Raw genomic sequence first — 16,399 nt, 5'->3', positions numbered from 1 at the left:
ATTGACTCATTGACTGCTGTGTGGTTCCTGGGTGGATTTTCCCCTCTCTTCTTACTTTTATTATTTCCATGGCACCTCTAGTGTTGCGTTGAAGTTCATCTGACACTGAGGCAGAATGATATGTGATGTGAAAGAACTGAAATCGAATCCATTTACTGTACTGGCATATCTACTGCACATTACTAAAGCTGGCATGTTAATCAGACTAGCCTATCCTTCAAGGGTATTTAACACCTGGATGTTAATGTTCCCTCCTCCAAAAGCAAAATAGCTGAGAAAAGGAAAGGGGTAACCCTTGTAGTCATATTCATTCTTCCCAGGTTGAATACTGCCTGTGATAGCCTTCAACAATATTAGTCACACACATAAGGTAAAACGCGATGCCTGGGAATTGGAGTCTCCTTCCAACCTGGAAGTCAGCAGGCTAAGTGGGCGTAATGGCTGGCACCTTCATGGCGGCTCCTCTTGGTGGTGGTCAGGCAAGGGGAGTTTCTGGGGTCTTTTGCATTGTGTGCTACTGTCCTCCTTGGCTTTCAAAGCTGCATGGGCGGCCCTGACCCATAGAGTAAGGGTAAGTAAGGTGTGGAGCCTGCTTCAGGCCATAGCTTAAAATCCTATCAGGCCCTCAGCCTGCAACCCTCGGGCCTGTCTTTAATTGTTTTTGGTGAAACATTCTTCTTGGTCGTATCACCCTGGTATGTCCACTTACTGTGCAGAGGTAACTCGTGGTTGCTGTGAAGCTGAACACTGTGACATTGATACATCAAATGTGAGAATGGTTACCCATGGTGGACAGTGTTTAGTGAAGCTCCCCAATTAAAACAAGCTTGGAAGCAGGAGTGGCATCCATTTCCATAATAGCTTGCCTCTGGAAACCTTATGAACCTGGAGAGACGATGAAAGTTATACAGGAAGTGTCCAGGACTTTCATTCATAGGGTTGCTATGAGTCACCTGCAACTCAACGGCAATTAACAACAACAACAATGTAAAACATTGAATTATTTAAAAGAGTAGTAAGAAAATAAGATTTTTTGAGATATCCTGAAAGGGAGACATTTATCAAAATATTATAGTTCTTCTCTTTTCTGCTACTGTGTGCATAAGTTGGAAACATAATGTGTAGATTTAAAAATGTAATTAAAAAACAAAACAAAATACAAAAACAAAACCCCAAAAACAAACCAGTGAAAGGCAGCCAACTAGACAAAACCAGCATCCATTTGCGATGTCGTTAACAACAAAACTCAAACCTACTACTATAGACTTGGTTCAGAATAAGACTCCTTGTTAGACAGAAAAAAGAGCGAGAGGGTGAGGGAGAGAAACAAAGAAACTGGTCCCAAGAAAGGAACAGGAACAGGCCTTTATTGCACATAGATGAGTCTGTGGGGAGATGGCGTCCTTCTTATAGTGGTCCTGGGGAGGACTAAGATGGTATTTCTCAGAATTTGGTGTGTTAATTAAGTTAGTTTTGGAGTATTTTGATTAGGCTCAGACCCTTTTTAGGGTCCATTGTGTGGTCTGGTCTTTGATATGAATAGCTTAGATGTTATCAGGTTTTTCAGGAAGTGATTAAGCCTGGGTGGTAGTGGTAGGGCAAATTCCATATTTTAAGAAGTTCAAATCTACCAGCTGTTCCATAGGATAAAGATGGAAAATTTACTCCCATGCTATTTCCTGTCTCTGAAAACCTGCAGAAGGGTCAATTATGAGTTGGTTGCAACTGATGGTACATAACAACAATATTTTACAGAAGTAGACTTTCTCATCTTTCTCCCAGAAAGCATCTTACGGATTCCAACTACTGATCTTTCAGTTAGAAATTTAATAGAACACGCACTTCACGATGAAGTCTCCTTACTTTGTTAGTTGCCCTTAAATTGATTTTGGACCTTGGCAACCATATGTTACAGTATAGAGCGGCTTCAAAATATTATTTTGGCTGTCATCTTTATAAAATTAGATTTACAGCCCTTTCTGTTACTTTTCTGGTGCCATGAGATGGGTTCATACCTCCACGTTTAGCAAACTGTTAGAACCACCTAGAAACCAAAATGTAAATTACATCGTTTTCCCCCCCACAGATTTATTGTAAAGCTGGATTTCAGAGAAGATGATGTAAGTAAGGACAGACTTTGTAGATAAGCAAGTCTAAGCAATCCAGTCAAACTTGATGGGCTGGAAAGCACATGAAAACATTAACTACTTTTTGTTGGAGAATTTGTTGAGTCCCTTGTTAAAAGAATATTGAACAACTAGAAGCAGAAAAAAAAATTCTATGTGTGCCACCTTTGAGCACATGTTTATATTCGTAGTGAAAAACAAAAACTCCCCAGGCTGGTAAGATTACATAATCTGGAGATTTTTATATACTTTTTTTACTTTAAATAGATTAAAGAAGTTTGCTTTGGCAAATGATATTTGAATGGTTGGAATGCAAAAGACTAAGGGTTCAAAGAATAGTTGCAAGTGGTGAATGGAAGGAGGAGGTATATACGGAGAAAAAAAATCCATAAATACATGCAATTGTCTGTATCACTTCTGGCGTTACACATGCCAAAAAGAGAATCAGAGTAGCCAGTGTTTGCCCCTCTCCTCTGGAATAATCTCAGTTTTCATTTGTGCAGAGGTGGGTCAGGGAGTGGCTTTGAGTTGGCATCCTCAGAAACTCGATTACAGAATTGACATCATGAGAATTTGCCCATCCTGTTCGAGACAACTTGTTAAATCCCATTCATGTGTCCAAATGCAAGATTAGGAACTTGTGGTAACCACCCATGTTCACACATCTATCATTCAGACACAAAACAAAATACAAAACACCAAATGTTTCTAGAGTTGAGCCAGATATTTCTTATCTTTGAACAATCAAAACTTAGCAAAGCCTCAGGGAATTGAAATGATTTATTCGTTCAAAGTTGCTAAACTTTGGACAATTGTTCTCACTAAAACAAAATAGTCTACATTGTCTTTTATTTCTACACAGTAAATTAAAAGTGGTTGATTTTTTTAAAATATTTTCTTACTTCCCTCTGTCTATATAGACTCTGCAGTCTTTTTTTTTTCTTCTGTAAATTTTAAATAAAAGCACATGACAAGTATTTGTTATAATTCCATTGTATTGAGTTTGTTTCTCCAAATAGTGGTCCTATGTGTAAGATACCACTTCCTGGTTCTGTCTCATCAGCTAATATTCTGTTGTGATCAATCAGGGTTTTATTGGTTAAATTTTGCAAGTATATCTCCAGTTTTTCTTCCTAGTCTACCTTAGTCTGGAGGCTCCACTGAAATCATTGAACTTCCACATGGGTGACCTGCTGATATTTGAAATACTGGTGGCATAGCTTCCAGGGCCTTGGCAATGTACAAATATAACAAACATAAACACTGACAGATGGGTGAAAATGGGGAAAAACCCACCATATTCTTAAGTGTTAATAATAAACTCTCTGTCCTGTTTGGAGTGCCACCTGCATTCTGTCACTAGCTGACTACATGAACACTCACAGGCACTGTTCTAGAATATGTTGATTTATCTGGTAAAAAGAACAGCATTGGTAAAATATCTGGATAGAATTTGCTCTAGAAGCTTCAGGTCCTTATTGCCATTTCTTTTTCTGCCATGTATGTTTTCAAAAAAGTAATTCATCCAGGAACATTGATGTGTAAACCTATGCAGAAAACAGTAGCCAATGTATATTTCTACAAGCATTAACTTATGGTAAAATCTTTGATTCATAATCAAAGTTTTTATTTGCCTCTTGTAAGCATGTGATTTCTTAAGAGCTTTCAGCTGTCATGTGTGGTTTTTTGTTTGTTTGTTTGTTTTTCTGGCTACAGTGCCTGGGGAAGGGCTGAGTAAAGCAGTGAATTACAAAGAGGAAACAGCACCATTTATATTCTTTTCACTCACTCCTAAGGTAAAGCCAAAAGTATTAAATGTGATAAACTGAAAACACCACTAGTCTATGTTTGAAACACGCTTTGTTTTCCTCCTCCGTAGTAATTCTAGGTGATGGATGTTTCACTATTTATGCAAAATTGAGACCCTCAATTAAGAAATAATTATGTTGCACTGATATTTGATCTAGGAACATGTCATCTTTAGATGATTGAATGTAAGCATCTAGAAAATTTCTTCTCTAATTCTGACGTCCTTTTTGAAATATGAAAGACACTCCAGTGCAAGATGGCAAGATTAAAACTGGTGGAAGAATTTTGAAAGTAACTTGTCAATGCACTCACTGTACAAACCAGATCACCATTCTTTTGAACTAGGCATTTCTCTTCATAGATTATGATACAAGAAACAAGCACTAAATGTGGAATAGACAAACAATTTTACTTTTATATAAACTGAGAATCTCTAGATTTTCCACCTAAGATTTCCTTTTGATTTTTTAATAAAATTTTGTTTATGATTTTTAGAAAAATTGTGCAAAACCCACAGAATTCCCATGTGTCCAGCCTTCTTCCTGTATACAGTCTCTCCTATTATTATCAGCTTGCATAAATATGGTGCATTTGTTACAGTAGATAATGCTATATTGATGATGATTATTAACCAACTTCTGTAGTTAAGATTAGATCTTAGAGATTTCTGGTGGTATAATGGAGAGCTGCACTGCTAGTTAAATCTACATAGTTCTCTGGTAATTTGAATCTACCAGCAGATCTGCAGAAGAAAAAAGAGTGCTCTCTTCTCTTGCTGTTTATAGCTTCTGAAACCTTGCTGGAGGGTGAGCTATGAGTTAGTAATGATTTGACAGCAATGACTTTGGCTTTCTTTGACTCTTGAGAGTTAAGATTAGGTTTCAGTCTGTATGTACAGTCCCATGAGTTTTATAGATACATAGTTATCATGCCATTGCCATTATATTAAGATTTTTAATATTCAAGTTAAGTAAGATAAACTCAAAAATCACAAACAAAATTACCTACACAAATTATAAAAAATTGACTTTGCAAAGTGTCTGAGAATATAGGACAAGAGATACTTCTATAACTTTAGTTGTCTCTATAATAACTGCTTCATACTCCCAGACCAGAATTTTACCTTGGCATCTCAACTTTACCTCCCCATGCCACACAAGTCTTTTCATGCCGTTTCCCAACTTTTGCCAATACCTTTAGTACAATTAAATGCTCAGGAATGGTGGGAGAGATTTCTAGTACAGAGTGGGAAACACCTTAAAAATTAATCTGAGTCATGTCAGTATTACCTTTATCTTTTGGATCCAGACTACCTCCACACTGATGGAAGGCTGCCTCTTTCCTATTCCCCTAGTTTGATATGTTCTTTGAGACGCCTTCAGCCCGTCTCTCATCTCTCAGCCTCAGCTTCTGTCTTTGAGAATCAGGCAATAATCACAGGATTCAATTTAACTGCTGGATTGTTCTTATATGCTTTTTTTAAAAAAAAGATGCTAAAACCACACTATTCTCTGGAGACAATTATTTCTTAAAATGCTCCAAAAGAGGCAGTTAGTTAATTAACTACTTACAAGGTGCAATCCACACATAATTTTCTAAATTGAATTGCTAACCTGACTCCAAGTTAGAAGTCAATTACGATAATCACTCATAGTCTAGTCATATTCTGTTTGTGACAATACAATAAACACTCAACTCTTACGCTGCTGATTGATATAAAAACCAAGAGCTTGGATTTCATATCATTACAACCTGTACTGTGGTTGTATTCTCTCTGATATTTCAGGTTACAAGACAACCACACACTTTATGTCTACTTTATGGTGTAATGTTCCATTGAATCTGTGGAAGATTCTGTTCCTCTTGTGTAGCCTGTTAAGTCTTAGAGAAATACAACTGGCTTTTAAACTGTGCTATAACCTGTGTTAGGTGCAGCTGGAAACAAATGATTCCCTTGGTTCAACATCTTTCCTCAGTGGATGATGAGTATCATTCGGTTAATTTTACCTGAACCAAATAATTTAAAAAATGAAAATAATTGTCAGTATCAGGTGCCATCAAACTGAGTACAACCCATAACCACCCTATGAACAATAGATACGAACCCTGCACTATCCTGAGCCATCCTCACACTTTTTGACACTCTTGATCCCACTGCACCAGTCACTGTCTTGATACACCTGGCTGAGAGTTTTCTCTTTTACTAACGTTTCCATCCATGATGTCCTTCTCCAAGGAGTAGCCACTCCTAGCTACATGTCTGAGGTATGTGAGGTGAAGCTTTGCCTTCTAGGAGCATTCTGACTGAACTTTTTTCAAAATATATTTGTTCTTTTGGCAGTCTGTAGGATATTCAGTACTCTTCTCAAACACCACAGCTTAATGATATCAATCTTTTTCTTCTGTCATCCTTATTCATTGTCCAGCTCTCAGATGCACAGCAAGTGATTAAAAAGACCATGACCTTAATCAGGCACACCTTTACCCTCAAACTATCATTGCTCCTCAATGATTTTGAGACGTCCTTGACTGTAGACTTTCCCAGTGCAGTATGACTCCTGAACTCCTTACTGCTGATGCCGAATAATCATTCATAAATAGGAAACTTCCAGAAATTCAAGCAGGATTTAGAAAATGCAATGGTACTGGAGATATCATTGCTGATGTTAAATAATCCTGGCTAACAGTAAAGAACACCAGAAAAAAATAATATCTATTGCAATCACTTGTTATGCATCAGAGAGTTGGACAATGACTAGGGAGGATAGAAGGAGAATTGACGCCTTTGAGCTGTGGTGCTGGAGAAGAGTATTGAATGTACCATGGACTGCCAAGAAAACAGATTCATCCTAGAGAGGTTTAAACCAGGCTGCTCCTTGGAGGCAAGGATTCTGGAGCTTCGTCTGACATACTTTGGACATGTTGTAAGGAGAGACAGGTCTTTAGAGAGGACATCAGGCTGGGTAGAGTAGAGGGACAGCACAGGAGGGGAAGACCCTCTATGAGGTGGATTGATTCAGTGACTGGGGTACTCGGGATGGGTGTGTCAGAGGCAATGAGATTGGCACAGGATAGAGCATGGGTTAGGGCCGTTGTGCATAGGGTCGCTATGAGTCGCAAACAACTTGACGACTCTACGGCACATAACAACAACAAATTTATTGTTTAATGACTATGTGAAGACATTTGATAGAGTGGATAATGACCATCAACTACTCATATACAAGCTTAAATTGAAGCGAAATAATATCACCAGCAATCAGGAAATCAAAAGATATATTAGATTGGGAAAATCTGCTGTCAGAGACCTCTTCAGACTGCTGAAAAGCAACAATGTCAATCAAGAGACTAAGATGTGCCTAATCCAGGCCATGGTCTTTACAATTACTTGCATCAGAGAGCAGGACAATGACTAAGGATGACAGAAGAAGAATCGATGTCTTCGAATTGTGGTACTGGATAAGAGTCTTGAACATACCATGGCCTGCCAAGAAAACACATAGGTTTGTCTTGGAGAGGGTGATACCTTGTCTCTCCTTGGAGGCTAGGATTTTGAAGCTTCACCTCACAAACTTTGTCCACATGGCCAGGAGAGACAGATCCCTGGAGAAGGACAGTGCAGGTGAGGAAGACCCCAGATGAGATGGACTGATACAGTGACTATGGAAATGGGGGTTGGTGTGTCAGAATTAGTGAGATGGGCTCAGGACAGTTACAGAGCTACTATACATATGGTCGGGTCTCAGGTGACTAAACGGCAAATAAAAGCAACAAAGAAAATCCTATCCAATCCACAAGAACCAACGTTTGACCTCAAGTCTATCACACCAGATTTTAAAAACCATCTCAGGAACAGGTTTTAGGCCTTGAATACTAATGAGTGAAGACCAAATGAGCTGTGGAAGGATATAAAAAATAAAAAAGTTATTACAGAGACAGAGGAAGAATAAAAGACCAACACAAGATGTTAGAAGAGACTTTGAATATTGCACTAGAGTGTGAAAAGCCAAAGCAAAGGGAAAAAAGAAGGAAGTTAAGGAGCTGACTAGAAGATTTCAAAGGGCAGCTCAGGAAGACAAACCAAAGTATTATAGTGTGCAAAAAGCTGGAGTCAGAAAAATCAAAAGGGTTGAACTCACTCATCATTTCTTAAGCTGAAGGAACTAAAGAACAAGTTTAAGCCTTGAGTTACTAGACTTAAGGATGTTGAGGAAGAAATTTGAATGACACAGGATACATCAAAAGAAGATGGAAGGAGTACTCAGAGTCACTATACCAAAACGAATTGGCTGAGACAGAAGAATTTCATGAAAGAACGCATCATCAAGAGCCAGTGGTGATAAAGGAGGAAATTCAAGTTGCTCTGAAAAAACTGGCAAGAAATAAGGCCCCAGGAATTGATGGAATACCAACTGACACATTTAAGCAAACAGATGCTGCCCTGAACATATTCATCAAGTTACACCAAGAAATCTGGAGGACAACTCCTTGGCCAACTGACTGGAAGAGATCTATATTTATTCCCATTCTAAAAATAGGTGACTTGGCAGAGTATGGAAATTACTATTTTTTTAAATTTTTTATTTTATTTCATTATTTTTTGTGTGTACCATCAAATCAGATCTGACTGGTACAGAAGGAGATTGTTCCTCCTTCTCCAGCAGAGCATCTGGTGGATTCGAACTGTGTCCCTCTGAGATTGCAGTGCAGCTTCTTGCCAGAATATGGAAATTATTGAATAACATCACTAATATCACACAAAAGCAAAATTGTGCTGAAGATTATTAAAAAAAATAATAATTACTGGAGCAGTATGTCAGCAGAGAACTGCCAGATGTGCAAGCTTGGTATAGAAGAGGCCCTGGCACTAGGGACATCATAGCAAGTTTTAGACAGATCTTGGCCCAAAGCAGAGAACACCAGTGAAATGTCTATCTGTGTTTCATTGACTATGCAAAGGTATTTGACTGTGTAGATCACAACAAATTGTGAATACCCTTGAGAAGAATGGGAATCCCAGAACACCTGATTGGGCTCATGTGAAACCTATATTTGGACCAGGAAATTGTACTCAGAACAGAGCAGGGAAACTGTGCATGGCTCATGATTAGGAAAGGTGTGCATCAGGGATGCATCCTATATCCATACCTTTTCAGTCTTTATCCAAAACAGATCATTTGGGAGGCTGGACTTTATAAAGAGCAATGTGGCATCAGAATTGGAGAAAGACTCATCAACAACCTGCGTTATGAAGATTATACAATCTTGCTTGCTGAAGCTGAGGAGGACATGAGGCATTTACCCCAGAAGGTCAAGGATTGTAGCCTTCACTATGGATTGAAGCTCAACATCAAGAAAACAAGGATTTTTACCACTGGGCCAATTGGTAGCTTTGTGATATACAGAGAAGAGACTGAGATTGTAAACAACTTCCTCTTCCTTGGTTCCACAATCAATACACTTGGCACTAGCAGTCAGGAAATCAAAAGGAAAGTCTGCAGTTGATCACCTTTCTTGAGTCTTGAAAAGCAACAGTGTCATTCTGAAAACTAAGATGAGCCTGATACAGGCTGTGGTCTTTGCAATTATTTGCATCAGAAAGCTGGACAATAACCAAAGTTGATAGAACAAGGATTGGTACTTTTGAGTTCTGGTGCTGGAGAAGAGTGTTGAACATACTGTGGACTGCCAGAACAAACAAGTCTGTTCTGGTCCAATAGATAACAGCATGACAGATAGAAAAACAATTGAAGTTGTCAAAGATTTTGCCTTACTTGCATTGACAATCAGCAGCATTTGTACTATAAATGACCCAGGCACCTATTTGTCGCATAAGGTCTAAGCGTCTGACAGCCTATTGGAGCACTGAGAGACCTTAGGAAAGCATATTATCTTTTCTAGGCAACTAAATCTGCCTTCAGATAGATCCTCTTTGGTAATAAATTCAAATAACTTTATTACTCAGTAACAGGTATGTATGTTCCCCCCCCCCAATTATTCAAACGTCATTAGCAATAAATATTGTAAAACGAGACCCTTTCTTGAATTTTTGTTTTGTTGTTTGTTTGGATTTGGGGTTTTTTTCAATTAAGAAAAATACAATCTTCTGTCAAGCCTGAACTATCTGATTTTTTTTCCAAATTTCTATCCCCTGAATCTACAAGTCTAAAGTATCAGGCAGTGAAAGTTTTGCTGATAAACACATATTTGATGGCTTAATTCAATCCACAGTTTGAGATAACAACTCTTTGCCTTCTGCAGTGTTGCAGTGTGAGTTATATTTGTTTCTAAAAATCACAAAGAAAACTACTTTTTAGGTTTGAGTAACCCACAATAAGTCTCACTTTAAGGGAATTTATACCATTAAATTTAGAGGATAGTTCCAGAAAAGGAGTAAACGTCAAATGTGAACATAGAGAAAATATGTAATATTATAAAATTTATTTTATTTAAAAACATAATATAATCTTTGAATTGAGAATCAGTTCTATTTTTTATACTGAGAAAGTAGTAACATAATTTAAAAATGTGGTGTTGTTGTTATGTGATGTTGACCCTAGTAATTTAATTTTCATTAAGAAGTAACAGCTTTTAAGAGGCATAATGTGTGTACCCACTGGTTAATGTCCTATGTATAACAAAACTAAAAATAAGGGAATAAATCTATACTAGGTTTAATATCAATCCATGTAATTTGTAAAATGATTACACGACAACTACATAAGGTTGTCTTAGATAGTAGTTAACAGGTCGCACTTTGGAGTATGGTAGTTTGAGTTAAAAATATTGGTGGTATCACCAGCTAGCAGTGTGCTCTTGAATTTATGAATTAACTTTTGAAAGACTTTTTTTTCTAGGTATGAAAGGGAGATTATGCTTTTTCCTATAAAAGATTGTCGTAAAAATGTAAAGAAATAATATGTGTAGAATGTTTAAAACAGTGTTTGATTGACTATGTGGATCATAACAAACTGTGACTGACTCTGAGAAGAATGAAAATCCCAGAACATTTAATCATGCTAATGTGAAGCCTATACTTGGACCAAGAGGCAGTTGTCAGAACAGAGCAGGGTAACACTGCACGGTTCAAAATTGGGAGGGGTGTATGCCAGGGATGTGTCCTGTCTCCATACCTTTTCAACCTGTATGCAGAGCAGATTATCCGAGAAGCTGGGCTCTATGAGGAGAAGTGTGGCATCAGGATTGGTGGAAGATCTATTAACAGTCTGCATTATGCAGATGATACAACCCTGCTTGCTGAAACTGAGGAGGACCTCATGCACTTGCTGCAGAGGGTCAAGGACTGCAGTCTTCAATATGGATTGAGGCTCAATATTAAGAAGACAAAGATTCTCACCACTGGACCAATTGGTAGCATCAGGATGGATGGCGAAGAGATTGAGATTGTTCACAGCTTCAGTTTGCTCAGCTCCACAATCAACACTCTTGGCATCAGCAGCCAGTAAATTAAAAAAAAAACTTATTGCGATGGGAAAGTACCATGGCCTCTTCTTAATCCAGCCTGCACTTCAGACAGTTCTCTGTTGATGTGCTTTCCCAGTCATTTTTGGATCATCTTCAGCAGAACCCTGCTTGCATGAGATATCAATAATATTTTTGATAATTTGCATACTCTCTTGGGTCACCTTTCTTTGGAATGTGAACAAATACAGATCTCCTTTAGTCATTTGGCCAGATGGTTGTCCTCCAGATTACTTGGGACAACTAGGTGAGTACATCCAGGGCAGCATCTGTTTGTTGAAATATGTCAACTTTTATGCCATCAATTGCTTGGGCTTTGTTTTTTGCCAATTCTTTTAGAGCAGCTTGAATTTCTTTCTTCATCCCAACATGCTCTTGTTCATGACCATGAGACATTTGTGAGAACAGAGCAAGGAAATACTGCATGGTTCAAAACTGGGAAGGGTGTATACCAGGAATGTGTCCTAACTCCATCCTTTTCGATCTATATGCAGAACACATTATCAGGGAGGCTGAGCTCTATGAGGAGAATCATGTGTGAATCTATGAAGGGATCAGGATTGGAGGTAGAGTCATCAACAATATGCATTATGCAGATGACACAACCCTGCTTGCTGAAATGGAGGAGGTCCTAAAGTGCTTGCTGCTGAAGGTCAAGGACTTCAGGCTTCAACATGGATTTAAAGCTAAACATCAATAAAATAAAGATTCACATCACTGGGCGAACTGACAGCATCATGCTGGATGGTGATGAAATTGAGATTGTTGACAGCTTTAGTTTGCTTGGCTCCACAACCAACACTCTTGGTACCAACAACCAGGAAATTAAAAGTTGAATTGCATTAGAAATTCTGCTGTCAGAGACCTCTCCAAATTATTGACGAGCAAGGATGTCAGTCTGGAGACTAAGTTGTACCTAATCCAGGCTAGAGTCTTTGCAATTACTTGCTATGCATCAGAAAGCTGGACAATGACTAGTGATAATGGAAGGAGAATTGATGCCTTTGAGCTGTGGTGCTGGAGAAGAGTACTGCATATATCATGCACTTCTGGGAGAACAGTTTAATCTTAGAGAGTGTGAGACCAGGCTGTTACTTGGAGGTGAAGATTTTGAAGTTTTGTCTGGCATACTTTGGACATGTTGCAAGGAGGGACCAGTTCTTGGAGAGGGACATCATGCTTGAAAGGATGGAGGAACAGCACAGAATAGGAAGACACTCAATGAGATGGATTGATTCAGTGACTGGGGTAATGGGGACAGGTGTGTCAGAGACAATAAGATTAGCACAAGATAGAGCAGGGTTTATAGGGTCACCATGAGTTGCAGGTGACTCGATGGCACATAACAACAAAAAATCAGTGAGAGAAATGAAATATTAAAATTCTGGATGAAATGCACTTGTTTTCCCTCAAGAATGTTGTTGCTATCCACAGACTATCAATTGCCAATAAATCCATTTATCCAACAAAGGTGACAGAACACATTCTCTGCCAGGACCTTAGGACCGCAAAATTAATAATGCAATGATTTTGCTCTTAAGATGGTTTTCTTCTCTAGGGGAAAAAGGACAAATACCAAATAACCCTTCTATATGCTATAAAGTGCCCCCAAAGGGAAAATACATTGTCCATTGGAAGCTTAGAGGAAGGTAATCTTTCTTGAAGGTATTGAACAAAGTCAAATTCATGATAGACTGCAAACTTGAATGGAACTTTGAGAGACAGCAAGATGTGTAAGTTAGTGTGGTGGTGAGAACTCTTACACTACTCAAGTCACTTCATTAGTATTGAGTCAGACAGATTCCTAGTTGACCCACTAGTGAGTTTTCATATCCTATAAGAATGCCCGTATTTCTCCTATACAATGTCTGATGTATTCAAATCATCAAAGAGTTGCCACCTCTGGATTAGCAACACAGCTTCCTACCAGACTATGCTACGAGAGTTCCATTTCTAATAGTGTTAGTTTTTGTTTTCCTAGGCCCATGTGTGCATATCAAGTAATCATTTTAATGTGTTCTTCCCCTAAATAGTTTAAAGTACAAGGTAATTAAGTCTTCTATGCTCTACAATTTGAGAATATTATGGGATTAGAATAACTATTATGACTGTGGCTTAGTGGTAAGGAGTTTCTCTACCACACCAAGCATTTTTGTCTCAAATCTACCAGCAGCTAACCAGAAGAATGATGGGTAATCGCTTCCCATGAGATTAATTGCCTCTGAAAGTCCACTGGAGGCTACGAGTTGGTTCTAAATCCATAGTACGTAACAACAGGGACAAAGTTCAAATTCATTTTAAATGGATCATAGACATTTGTGTAAACAATAACCTACAAAACTTCTGATAGAAAGTACAGAAAAGAAATGTTGTGGTATTGCTATGTGCCGTTGAGTCGCTCACGACTCATAGCAACATTATGCACAACAGCCCTAAACTCTGCTTTGTCCTGTGCCAATCTCACTGCATCTGATACACTCATCCCGATTACCCCACTCACTGAATCAATCCACTTCATAGAGGGTCTTCCTCTCCTGTGCCTGCCTTCCAACTCCAAAGCATGATGTCCCTCTCCAAGGACTGGTCTCTCCTTATAACATGACCAAACTATGTCAGATGAAGCCCCAATATCCTTGCCTCCAAGGAGCAGCATGGTTTAACAGTCTCCAGGTTGAATCTGTTTGTTTTCTTGGCAGTCCGTGGTACATTCAATACTCTTCTCCAGCACCACAGCTCAAAGACATCAATTCTCCTTCTATCCTCCCTAGTCATTGTCGAACTCTCTGATGCATAACAAGTGATTGCAAAGACCATGGCCTATATCAGGCACGCCTTAGTCTCCAGAGAGACACCACTGCTCTTCAGAACGTCTTTTAATTTCCTGGCTGCTGGTGCCAAGGATGTTGACTGTGGAGCCAAGCAAACTAAAGCTGTGAACAATCTCAATCTCTTCACCATCCATCCTGATGCTGCCAATTGGTCTAGTGGTGATAATCTTTATCTTCTTGATAACGAGCCTCAACCCATATTTAAGGATACAGATAAGAAATAGACAAAGATTTATCAATATTTCTAAATAACACATTCACAAATGAAACATACTTTTGCTTATTAAAAGATAGCATTGAGAAAATTAAATATAAGAACAAACACTGAATCAATCCACCTCATAGAGGGCCTTCTTCTCCTGCACTGTCCCTCCACCCTCCCAAGCATGATGTCCCTCTCTAACGACCGGTCTCTCCTCACAACATGTCCAAAGTATGTTAGACGGAGCCTCAGAATCCTTGCCTCCAAGAAGCCATCCGGTTTAACCCTTTCCAGGACAAATCTGTTTGTTTTCGTAGCAGTTCATGGTATTCTCAATACTCTTCTCCAGCACCACAGCTCAAAGGCATCAATTCTCCTTCTATCCTCCTTGTCCATTGTCCAACTCTCTGATGCATAACAAGTGATTGTGAAGACTATGCCCTGTATCAGATGCCCCTTAGTCTCCAGAGAGACACCATTGCTCTTCAGTGCTTTGGAGAGGCCCCTAACAGCAGACTTTACCATGACAGTGCACCTTTTAATTTCCTGGCTGCTGGTGCCAAGACTGTTGACTATGGAGCCAAGCAAACTAAAGCTGTGTACAATCTCAATCTCTTCACCATCCATCCTGATTCAGCCATTTGGTCCAGTGGTGAGAATCTTTGTCTTCTTGACATTGAGCCTCAATCCATATTGTAGGCTGCAGTCCTTGACACTCTGTCAGAGACAGTGCGATTGGCACAAGACAGAGTGGAGTTTAGGGCTGTCGTACATAGGGTCGCTATGAGTCGCAAGCGACTCGATGGCACATAACAACAACAACAAGAACAAACATGGAGAAATGAATATTTCCTGAAATAAATGAACATATTTCCCACACGATGATAATAAGGTAACTCTATATAAAGGGAGCAAAGGACTTCGACAGACATTAAAACAAAGGTGGTATAAAATGGCCAAGAAACAAGAAAGAATGCTCACCATCATTATTATTATTGTTGTTACATACCATTGAGTATGACTCATAGTGATCCTATGAACAACTCTGAGCCTTGGCCTATCCTGAGCAAACCTCATGATTTCCAACACACCTGATCCCATTGCAACAATAACTGTGTCAATAAATCTTCAGGGTCTTCTTCTCTTGGGCTGACCTTCCACCTTTCCAAGCATGATTCCACCCTCCATAGATTGGCCCCTCCTGATATGGCCAAAGTGTGTGAAAGAGATCTTCACAATCCTTGCCTCCAAGGAGCAACCTGGTTTCGCTTTCTAGAGGCCAGATCTATTTTGTCCATGTACTGATCCAAAGCTGACCAGACAGGAGGAGATTCCCTATCCTTCCCTCATGGAGCAGCTGGTGGCCTCAAATCCTGTGAATGTTCAATACACTTCTTCAGCACCATAGCTCAAAGGCATCAATTCTTCTGTCATCCTTAGTTATTGTCCACCTCTTCGATGCAAAGTGAACTCCTGAGAAGATCTTTAGGTGCCATCAGTTTGGGTCTGACTCTTAGAACCCTGTGTACAATATGTAAAACCTGTCTAATCCTTTACCATCCTCTCCATCTCCACTGTGCTTGACTTATTGTTGCAATCAATGTGTTAATCCATTTTATTGAGGATCTTCCTCTCTTTTGCTGCCCCCTTCTTTTCCAAGGACCATTTCCTTCACCAGAAAATGGTCCCTCCTGATCACATCACATTGCCAGACAAAAATGTCATTTTTGCCTGTGAGGAGTATTGTGGCTGCATTTCTTACAGGAAATATTTGTTCTTCTTTTTGTTTATAGTATATTCAATATTCTTCATCAACATCACAATTCAAAAGCATAATTCTGTTGTGGATTAAGACTTCTAGTGTTGTTCCTAGCTTTTCTGTAATGAAGTTTATAGTCCTTGGTTTTAGTCCTAGGTCCATGATCCACCTTGAGTTGGTTTTTGTGTATGGA

The 16,399-nt window shown here is 39.0% G+C and overlaps 1 protein-coding gene across 1 annotated transcript in view; it reads left to right on the top strand.

The window, feature by feature from the left end:
* The first annotated feature begins 437 nt into the window (after positions 1-437).
* Positions 438-16,399, top strand: part of LOC102875913 (ATP synthase F(0) complex subunit C2, mitochondrial-like) — a 29,421-nt gene continuing 13,459 nt past the window's right edge. Inside the window, exon 1 of the mRNA XM_006887036.1 lies at positions 438-479. Coding sequence (XP_006887098.1) covers positions 438-479 — 42 coding nt within the window. The remainder of the gene's footprint in view (positions 480-16,399) is intronic.

The sequence above is a fragment of the Elephantulus edwardii genome, unplaced genomic scaffold (genome assembly GCF_000299155.1).
Source record: "Elephantulus edwardii isolate Elephantulus edwardi_28Jun2011 unplaced genomic scaffold, EleEdw1.0 scaffold00053, whole genome shotgun sequence".
Taxonomy (NCBI): Eukaryota; Metazoa; Chordata; class Mammalia; order Macroscelidea; family Macroscelididae; genus Elephantulus; species Elephantulus edwardii.
This window is presented reverse-complemented; position numbering and strand designations above follow the sequence as displayed.